At 37.7% G+C, this 11,073-nt stretch overlaps 1 protein-coding gene across 5 annotated transcripts in view; it reads left to right on the forward strand.

Moving 5' to 3' along the window:
• NAIP (NLR family apoptosis inhibitory protein) overlaps window positions 1-8,808 on the forward strand; it is a 55,203-nt gene extending 46,395 nt beyond the window's left edge. For 2 of the 5 annotated variants that reach the window (XM_019631171.1, XM_019631167.1), the window contains 5 exons: window positions 2,375-2,539; window positions 4,035-4,187; window positions 4,548-4,634; window positions 6,896-7,060; window positions 8,086-8,808. In XM_019631171.1, coding sequence (XP_019486716.1) covers window positions 2,375-2,539; window positions 4,035-4,187; window positions 4,548-4,634; window positions 6,896-7,060; window positions 8,086-8,450 — 935 coding nt within the window. In that variant the 3' untranslated portion in view covers window positions 8,451-8,808. Of the gene's footprint in view, window positions 1-2,374; window positions 2,540-4,034; window positions 4,188-4,547; window positions 4,635-5,905; window positions 5,980-6,895; window positions 7,061-8,085 lie in introns of those variants that run through there. The other 3 variants (XM_019631169.1, XM_019631170.1, XM_019631168.1) reach the window with 3 other exon arrangements.
• The last annotated feature ends 2,265 nt before the right edge of the window (window positions 8,809-11,073 follow it).

Raw genomic sequence — 11,073 nt, forward strand, 5'->3', positions numbered from 1 at the left:
ATATCATGCTTATCTATTACAATTCCATTGACTCCATTCCCACACTCTACTCCACATCCCGTGACTATATGTATATATCATTATAGTTAACATACAATATTATTCAACATCAGCTTCAGAAATATAATGTGGTGGTCTCTTTAACAGGACATGAGTCCAACTGGCCCCCTAAAAAATATAACATTATTGATTATATTCCCCAGACTGTCTTTTCTATTCCTGATTTAGCCAACTATTCTGATGGTAATTTTATTTGCTCACTCTGAGTTTTAGGTAGATAAAACTTCTGAAAGCATGAGACCATAAATTCTTGCTGATAGAATAGATATAAAATAAACCTTCACTACTCTATTTTTGTCAGTAGTATGAATTAGTGAAAGGCCTCTAAATAATGAGTTTCAAACAACTCAGATAAAAATTAATGAAATATTAACTAATGAAGGCTCTTAATACACAGATCCAAATTACATATTAGTAAAAGAACTATATATAAAGATGATGCTTGAGATCACCCTCCCTTATCTGCTTAATGAAAGCAAGGGCTTATACTTGCTGGGAAATAATATCTCCAATTTATTTGTGCCCCTTTTCACTTCCCTAAGTAATATTTGAGAGTTTTCAGTGTAGGCTTTATAATTCTTTCATTAGATTTATTCCTAGATACTTTTGTTTTTTGATACTTATGTAAATATACACCTATTTTTCATTTTCTAATTGTTGATAATATGGCTTTGGTTTTTCAACAGGTTGTTATATGCCTAGGTGTGCTTTGCTTTGTATATATCTTGCTTGAGGGTCACTACATGTTTTTTGGATCTGTAGGTTATTTATCAAATTTATAAAAATTTTGCTCACTCTTTTTAATACTATTATTATGGTAGATGGTATTATACATAAAATGTACTATTTTAACCATTTAAGTATACAATTCAGTGGCATTAAGTACTTTTACAATGATGTGCAACCATCACCACTATTCCAGAAACTTTTCATCATCCTAAACAGAAACTCTGTACCCACTAAACAATAACTCCTTCTCCCCAGCTGCTGATGTCTATTCTACTTTCTGTCTCTATGAATTTGTCTATTCTAGATATTTCATATAAGCGGAATCATACAATATCTGGCTTATTTCGCTTAGCATGTTTTCAGGATTCTTCCATGTTGTAGCATGAATCAGAACTTCATTTCTTTTTTTTTTTTTTTTTTTTTTTTTTAGCTGAGCCATCCTGCCACCTGTTGGCAGCTCAGCAGCAGCTCAGCTCGGGCCAGGCATCAAACCGCTGTTGCTCAGAGCTCAAACTCATGCTCTTAACCAACTGAGCCACTCGGCCAGCCCAGAACTTCATTTCTTTTATAGCTGAGTAATATTCCACTGTGTGTGTACTGCATTGTTCCTTCTGGCTATTGTAAGTAATGTTGCTATGAGCAGGGGTGTGCAAATATCTCCTTGAGACCCTGCTTTTGTTTTAGATTTATACCCAGAAGTGGAATTACTGGTTCATATTAGCAGTAATTCTATTTAATTTTTGAGGAACCTCCAAACTGTTTTCCACAGTGGCTGCACAAAGAGCAATATACGGAGGGCTTCAATTTCTCCACATCCTCATCAATGCTTGTTGTTGTTTTTAATCATAAAGTCATCTAGTAGGTGTGAAGTCGTATTTTATTGTGGTTTTGATTTGCTTTTCCCTAATGACTAATGATGTTGAGCATCTTTTCATGTGCTTATTAGCTGTTTTTGAGTTTGAGACATGTTTAAATTGTGTTGTCTTTTTGAGTTGTCTTTGTATATTCTGGATATCAAATCCTTATTGGACATATGGTTTGAAGCTATTTTCTCCTATTCTGTAGATTGCCTTTTCAGTGTCTTTGATGCATTTAAGTTTTAAATTTTGATGAAGTCCAATTTATTTTTTCTTTTTTGCTAATGCTTTTGGTAGCATATCTAAGAATCCATTGACAAATCCAAGTTCATGAAGATTTTACAGCTATGTGTTCTTAGAGGTGTGATTTAGCTCTTATATTTAGGTCGTTGATCCATTTTGAGTTAATTTTGTATATGGTGCTGGGTGGTAGGGATCCAACTTCATTGTTTTGCACATGGTAATACAGTTGTCCCAGCATCATTTGTTGAGGTGAGGTCTTATTTTTGTGAATCCAGAGTAGCACAAGGCTTCCCACAAGTAGACATTCAGTAAATGCTGCATAAAGTAGTATCTTCACATATGTATTTTCTAGAAAGTAACGTGTTATGGTAGTGAAAGGTTTTCATTTGAAAGTATGAAAAGAGGTTGATGAATCAAAATGAGTTTCAAGTTTACGATTTGGAACTCTTTAGATTAATAATGGAAAATTGTGTGCTGCTTTCTAGATCAACTCTTTCCCAATTTGGACAAGTTCCCATGCCTGAAAGAGCTGTCTGTGAATCTGGATAAAGAAAATATTTTTTCAGTCATTTCTGAAGAATTCCTAAATCTCCACCATATGGAAAAATTATGGATCCGAATTTCAGGGGAGGATAGTCCTTCCAAACTAGGTAAGGGTGGCACTTTGATGTACTTATTTTTATATCACTTGGAAAAGCTTGACCAATAATTCATTTAAGAATGAAAACTTGTGTGGATGTGGCCTGTATCCATGGTAAATTGTGGGACTAGCACCTTCTCAGTAAGAAAGCCGAGAGCTATTTGTAATTATGGAGCCTTTGCTGCAGGCTGGGAATTGTTCCAAGCACTTTACACATTGAACTCATTTGACCTCCACACTCATTCTATGAGGTAAGGTACTATTGTTATTCTCATTTTACAGCTTGGGAAATTGAGGTATAAAGAGATTAAGTACTTGGCTCAAGGTCACCCAGCTAAGGAAATGATAGATGTGTGATTCAAACACAGGAATTCTGACTACTACTAAATTTGAGCTCTTAAGCACTGGTATACTGCCTCTCCAAAATAATTTGTAGAGTTCTTTTATTTAAATTGCTCTTCAGTGCAATTTACAGATATGTCAGATTAGGTAGAAGGAAATATTCTGGTAGCAATCAGAAGCACGTACCTGTTTTTCTCGTGGTTGATGGACCACTTACTTGTACAGCCATCTTTCATAAATACATCATTTAGCAGAATGATTCTGGCATCAGCAATTCCTTACTTCAGTAAGACTGAACACTAAGGACTGAGGAAATGTAAATCTCTATGGAACTGACACGCAGGGCTGCATGCAAAAGAAGTCCCTGAAGCTGAAGCTGGAAGTGGTAGTTTTTTCACACTTGTCAGCAATTTTCACATCAAATCTAGGTTTTGTTTCAGAGTTGCTTTTCGTCTCTTTGCTTTTGTGTTTCTTTTTTTTTTCTTTTTTTTTTTTAGCTGAGCCATCCTGCCACCTGTTGGCAGCTCAGCGGCAACTCAGCTCGGGCCGGGCATCGAACTGCTGTTGCTCAGAGCTCGCACTCTTGCGCGAGCTCTTAACCAACTGAGCCACTCGGCCTACCCCCAGCTTTTGTGTTTCTTTATATAGTATTCCTTTTGTGTAAATGTCAGACTTAGAGACATTAGGATGTTATGTTAAAGCTGAAGGTGAGGGGCAGTGGTTAGCGCACAGGCTCATAAAACCAAGGTTGCCAGTTCAATTCTCGCATGCGTCAAGGAGCTGCAGCCTCAACTAGATTGAAGATAACTGCTTGACTTGGAGCTGATGGGTCCTGGAAGAACACACTGTTCCCCAATAAAAATGTATTTAAAAATAAAAAAAAGCTGAAGATGACTTTACTGAGTCAATGCCCTTGTTTTACAGGAGAGAAAATGGATCACCAGAGAGGGTCACTAGCTACATGTCCGAATTCAACATAACTTGCTAGTTATAGTTAGGTGCAGAACCTGAACCGAAGCCCCAAGTGGCCTGATTCTTGGATCATTACATCATGGTGCTTTGTTTTAATTCAGTATTGTTGAACCAAAACAATAAATTATGTGGCTAATCCTGATAGAAATTTCCAATCTTCTCTAATTTCTCAAATCATTGATATTTTACAGTTAAATTAATTCAGAATTCTCCAAACCTTCATGTTTTCCATCTGCAATGTAATTTCTTTTCGGATTTTGAGTCTCTCATGACTGTACTTGCTTCCTGCAAGAAACTCAAAGAAATTAAGCTTTCTGGAGCATTTTTTAAAGTCATCCCATTTGGTAAGAGCTGTAATTGTAAAATTTTGGTTTAAGATGCTTCTGTGGACAGTCATTCTAAGCACTTTTTAAAAATATGTAGCCAAATTTTAAACATGCAATTGATGTCAAAGAACTATTGCAATAGGTATCTGATCTTAAATGAAGTTATCGAATAAGTTGTGTTTGTTTCTAGAAGCTTAAATATTTCTAGTTATCAGCATTATTTCCTGAGCAAAGGTTTGTTTTATCTTAGTCATACTATTTAGTTCAATCTGAATTACTGTATTACTTTTTGTCACTTTAAAAATATTCTTTAAATACATTACTTTTTGGTATAAGAGATATAGCTGATGTAACTAGACTTTTTTTTCTCTTTTACAGTCATCACTTTGCCAAATTTTATTTCTCTGAAGACATTAAATCTTGAATTCCAACAATTTCCTGATAAGGAAACATCTGAAAATTTTGGTATGTTTACAAAACAGTGCCTTTTACTTATTATTCTCTTCCCTACAAAACCCATCTCCTATTTCGCATTAGCTACAAAAAAATCGTTATTAGTTGCCATAGCTAATCAGGAGGGACAGTGCTGCTCAACTTTTACCTCCCAGATGCATTCATCTCACTCAATCTCATTCAAAGCAATATCCTCAGAGTGCCTTATTTCTTAGAATACATATTTGGTCATTATAGTATTATGCAATTTCATTGTCAGGTACCCATTCCAAACATCTTAAGTCTGCTGTTTCAAAGGTCACTGAGGTATAGATGAAACTATCTTTTAAGGTTAAGAAAATTCAGTATGTGAAAACTTGGCTTTAACAACATGATTAAGTATAGAAAGAGCTTAAATACTTTTTCATGTTTTTAATGATTACAAAAGTAATGTATGCTCATGGAAAAAAATTCTAACAGGTGTTAAACTGAAGCACATTAAAAATTTAAGCATTTATTTGAACAAAAATGGATTTGAATTGGGCAGCATCCAGTCTAGCAGATAGAAAGGAGCTCTGAGGAGCTGTACAGAATGAATGACTTTTATTGGCAGAAGACAGCAGGAATAAGGAAGTTACCGTATTTCCCCATGTATAAGATGCACCTTAATTTTGGGGCCCGAAATTTGAAAAAAAAATGTATTACATAAAGTTATTGAACTCAAGTTTTATTCATCATAAAATTCTTACAACTCCTCATCATTGTCAAAACTCCCAACCATTAGCTTGTCCTCATCTGTGTCTGATGACGAATCACTGTCTTCATAGATTGCCTTGTCCTCAATTCCATCTATGGCATTTGAAATGCCACACTTCTTAAATGACTTGACAATGATCTACAACCACTGTATAAAACACACCCAGCTTTTAGACCCCAAATTTTTCGAAAAAGGGTGCATCTTATACATGGGGAAATATGGTATACTAGGTAAAAGGGCGGGTTGGTTATTGCAAGGTTACTTTCCTTTAGGGGATGGCAGGGGTCCATCAGGCAGATTACTTAACTAGTACTGCTCAGGCAATTCCTGATTGACTGGTTTAAGATTCCATTTCTGGGAGAGCCAAAATGCTAAGTCTTGGTTTGGTGACATGGGGCTTAGCATATGCAACTCCATTTTGGGCTGTTGCCTCATTTTTAACACAGGAAAATATAAGTGGAGATAGGGAGTGTTGAGCAGCACTGCTTCTCAAACTTGAGCATGCTTCAGGATCACCTGGATCTCTTCCTGTTTTCTTCCTTTGGAGGTAGCTGTGTTGGTGAGGGAGGTGCACAAGCACTGAGGCAGCAGAGGCAGGATCTGGGGCCAAGGAGGTGGCTGGTATGTACAAAAGATGGATTAAGCAAATCACTTGAGTATAATGAGAGCCAAGTTTCCTCACTATTAAAGAAATTTATAAATATTGAAAGGGGAGGCTAGAAAGAACTTTGAGGAAGCATTAAATTAGAATTGGAATGTGGGCTCATGTTTTTAACCTATTCACACAAATAAACAGATCAATATACACATATAGATATCCATTTATATACACACACTAATATACATATTTCTCAGCTCAGTCAAGTGAGAGACTAGAAAACACCTTAATAGCGATGAGCACACCAAATGCCCAGATCTTGACTTCTCAACACTGGCTTCCCTAAAAGGAACCAAGGTTCTTGGAGAAATGGCAGATATAAACTGGGACAGGGAAAGTAAGAGATAAATCTGGAACATAGTTTTATGCTAGAAAGTGTCTGAAACATTTCCAGATATAAGGCCTCAGAAGTAGAGAAGTTTCTAGGGATCAGTGATCCATAATGTACCATGCTAAGGAGGGATCAAAGTGAAAAGGAAAGCTATGAGAGTGGTGGATTGTGAGACTTTAATGCTGCGGGGACAGAGATAGAAAGCACTGAGGTACTAGCAGGAGGTGGGATTGAAAAGAAGGGTGCTGAAGGCACTGAGCTAGGAGAGAGCCAGTAGAAGCTTCATTCTAAAAGAGGAAATGGATATGTGATAGGCATTCTGGACTCCAGTGCAGAGCAGATTGATCAGGGGAGGGTGGAGGAATGGTTGTCTGGAGGGAGCAACGAAGATCAAGGTATAGGCTGACCCCTTTCTCTTGGCCTTGGAGAGGAAGAGGAAAACCTCTATGCTACATGGGGAGTCCTGGATGGTGCATAATTTTGAGGCTATAGATTACCATTGTTTGGGAACACAGTATGGAAAATAACTTTTGTGTCTCTTCTGATAGCCTACACTTTAGGTTCTCTTAATAACCTGGAAGAATTGATCCTTCCTACTGGGGAGGGGATTCAGCAAGTGGCCAAACTGATCATCCAGCAGTGTCGGCATCTTCAATATCTCCGAGTTCTCTCATTTTATCAGACTTTGAATGATGACAGTATAATAGAAATTGGTGAGTTACCCTCAAATAAAATGTTTCAGCTTGCATGAAAGCCAGTGATATTACTTATGTTTTCTGCTGCAAAATGTCTATAAAAACTTTTGTCTCTCTAAAAATCTTCAACACACTTCCTCATTTTCGCTACCTTATTGTTCCCTCTTACGTTCTGTGGATTTAGGTTCATTTGGCCAGATTTAGAAGTAAAGACGGCTTCCCATTTAAGGCTATACAAGCCCTCATGGCTGTGTTCTTAACACCTAGCATTGCAGACACCTGGCCACAAACCATGTACTTTTTACAGTATTTTAAAAAATGGAATATTAATACACATACATAAAAGTACACAAATCATAAATGTACAGATCAATGTTTTCATTTTCTCAGTACCTCAGTTTCTAAAGTTAGTCATGCTACAATCATGGACTCTAGAGTGAAAACAAACCTAACCTTAGCCCAAATTAAGAAAAAGAGATTTACCAATTAAAAACAAAACAAAAACCTTGCTAGGTATCCACTTCCAAAGTAAAGTCAACGTATATTGAGAACTAACTGTGTGCCAGGATCCCATGTCCTTCAGAACCCTCAATAACGGGGGTCCCTTCTGGGCAACAAGTGGAGTGTTTAGTAGCAGACAGTGAGAAGACATGGTTTCAGGAATGTCACATCCTATTCTCTGTAAAAGGGGAGATGTGGTTGCCACAATCTCTATGTTTTCCTGCCAGACCAAAGGAGAAGTCCAAAATTGTCCAGGATGACAAGACTAGCACAGCAAAAGTGGTCTCAGGGCTCTAGGGCTTAACTTAACTTCTCTGTTCTGCTTTTCTCTTGGGTTTTGGCCAGACAGTTCTTTATTAACTTAGCTCTTTGGGACTTTAAAGGAGATATTTTAAAAATATTCTATCGGGCATTTTCTATTCTCAGTGGTGGTGGTGGTGGTGGTGGTGATGATGGGAGAGGAGGTCAGTTGAAATAACCTAGTCTATGATTGAAATAAAAGTCCTTATGATTCTGTTTTCATAAATATTTTGCTTTTATAGCCAAGGTAGCAATCGATGGAGGTTTCCAGAACCTTGAGAACTTAAGTCTTTCAATCAATCACAAGATTACAGAGGAAGGATATAAAAATTTCTTTCAAGCACTGGACAACCTGCCAAACTTGCAAGAGTTGACTATTTCCAGGCATTTCACGGAATGTATCAAAGCTCAGGCCGTAACAGTCAAGTCTTTGAGTCAATGTATGTTACGGCTGCCAAGCCTCATCAGACTTAACATGTTCAGCTGGCTCCTGGATGAAGAAGATATCACACTGCTTACTTCTATGAAAGAAAGACATCCTCAATCTAAACACTTAACTATTCATTGGAAATGGGTACTGCCATTCTCTCCAATCATTCAGAAATAGATTTAGCTAAAAACTGCTGAATCAAGAAAATTTTTGTCAACAATTCTAAAAACCTAATTATCCAAAAATATTTTATTAAATATTGCATACAAAAGAATATTTGTAAAATATATAAGGAATGTAAAAAAACAACAACAATCCTGCTTGCCCATCACTGAGTTCAAGAAATAGATTATTACCAGTATCTGTGAAGTCCCTGAGTGATTCTCCCCAACTAAAGATCAGCCCTTCAATCAAGTTTATACATCTAACCCTCCATTCAGAGTCAGCATCAGGTTTTCAGGTTAACTATGGTAAAGAGTAACAAAGCCACAGGGAGGGGTTGGGGAAGATACACTGATCTATCTTAAAGCCACAATATGGAAGAAGTATTCAAGTTACATGTGAAATGACTAACCTAAGGACTGAATCAGTTTCATACATAGATGAAATAAGAGTTCACTTCAGATGAATCTTTTGTGGGCCAGGAGAGATTCCTTAATCCTATGGAACCTGTTTTGCATTTCCCTTTGGTGGAGTAGTTTACTTACACCTTCCGTTTATCCACTGCCATTGTGAAGAAATAGGGTTTAGGGGGAAATGCTTTTATTCCAGAGGCTTTTGATTCAACATTGCTATATAAGCAAAGAAAATGCAGAATAGAATTTAGCATTACTGAAGATTACCTAAATTTGTGTTTTCTAGAAAATTGAGTATCAATGCTTTTTTACATAACCATGTTTGATAGTTCAACATATGCTATAATAGTCTTAGAATTTTCTTATAAATCCACTCTGCTTAGGCAGAACATATTTTCTCTTTAGTGACTTCATATGGCTCAAGGTATTACATTTAATGTGAATGTCTACATGTGTTTGTCCTACCAGTTAAGCAGCAGAATTTTCTGAATGGTTTGCCACCAAAGTACTCTTTATTCAGACTTCTCCATCTCATTAAATGGCAACTTTATTCTGCTACTTGCTTAGACCCAAAACCTTGTGTATCATCTTAACCCCTCTCCTCTTTCACAATTCACATGTAATCTATTGGCAAATCCTGAGCCCCACTTGCAAAATACACTCAGATCTAACCACTACTAATACCCACTTGTCATAACTAGTTGGCCTGTTTCCTTCCTTGAAACTTCTGATCTATTTTCAACATAGCAGCCAGAAGGCTCTTTTTATGAATCAGATCATGCTACATCTTTGGTTCAAAACCCTCCAATGGATTCCCAGCGCAAAGTAAATGCTGAAGACCTTATAGTGGCCTACAAATGATCTGACCCCAGGCTACCTCTCTTACCTCCATCTCAAATCTTCAACCTCTCCTTGCTCACTTCCGCTCAGCCATGGTTTCTTTGCTGTTTCCTGAACATGCTAAACATGCTCTTGTCTTGGGGCCTTTGCACTTGTCATTTTCTTTGCCTGGGAGGTTATCCCTCTGCTTATGTGAATGGCTCTCATTTCCTTCAGATCGCTGCTCAACTGTCACCTCAATGAGTTTACTGACTTTCTTTTTAAAAAAGCATCCCGACTTCCAGTCTCACTCTGCCTGACCCCTTTCCCTGCTTCACTTTTCTCTACAGTATGTATCACTGTCTGCCACCTTATAAAAGTTCACTTGCATACAATGATAACATAGTTCAGCAGACAAACAGAGATGAGCAATATCTTTTGCTCCACTAAAAAGTTTTTTCACAGCAAAGGAAACCATCAATAAAACAAGAAGGCATCCTACTGAATGGAAGAAGATATATGTCAATAATACATCTGATAAGGGGTTAACATCCAAAATTTATAAAACACTCATTCAACTCAACTCGTTCAACTCAATACCTAAAAAACAACCCAATTAAAAAATGGGCAAAGGACATGAAGAGACATTTCTCTAAAGAGGACCATACAGATGGCCAACAGGCATGAAAAAATGCTCAACCTCATTAATCATTAGAGAAATGCAAATAAAAACCACAATGAGATACCACTTTACTCAGGTCAGAATGGCTATCATCAATAAATCAACAAACAACAAGTGCTGGCAAGGCTGTGGAGAAAAGGGAACCCTGGTGCACTGTTGGTGAGACTGCAGATTGGTGCAGCCATATGGAAATCAGTATGCAGGTATCTCAAAAAACTGGAAATGGAACTACCTTATGCCCCAGCAATTCCACTCTTAGGTATCTATCCAGAGAAATCCAAAACGCTAATTTGAAAAAAAATATGCACCCCTGTTTATTGCAGTGCTATTCACAATAGCCAAGACATGGAAACAACCGAAATGCCCATCAGTAGATGACTGGATTAAGAAACTGTGGTACATGGGGTGGCTGGGTGGCTCAGTTGGTTAGAGCCTGAGCTCAGAGCAACAGGGTTGCCGGTTCAATTCCCACATGGGCCAGTGAGCTGTGCCCTCCGAAACTAGATTGAAGACAACGACTTGAGCTGAGCTGCCACTGAGGTGCCAGTGGGTAGCCGGTTGTCTCAGTTGGTTAGAGTGCATGCTCTTAACAACAAGGTTGCCGGTTGGACTCTCTCATGGGATTGTGGGCTGTGCCCCCTGCAACTAGATTGAAAAAGGAGACTGGACTTGGAGCTGAGCTGCACCCACCACAACTAAGACTGAAGGACAACAACTTGACTGG

This window comes from Hipposideros armiger, unplaced genomic scaffold (assembly GCF_001890085.2).
Source record: "Hipposideros armiger isolate ML-2016 unplaced genomic scaffold, ASM189008v1 scaffold_984, whole genome shotgun sequence".
In the NCBI taxonomy this organism is placed as follows: domain Eukaryota; kingdom Metazoa; phylum Chordata; class Mammalia; order Chiroptera; family Hipposideridae; genus Hipposideros; species Hipposideros armiger.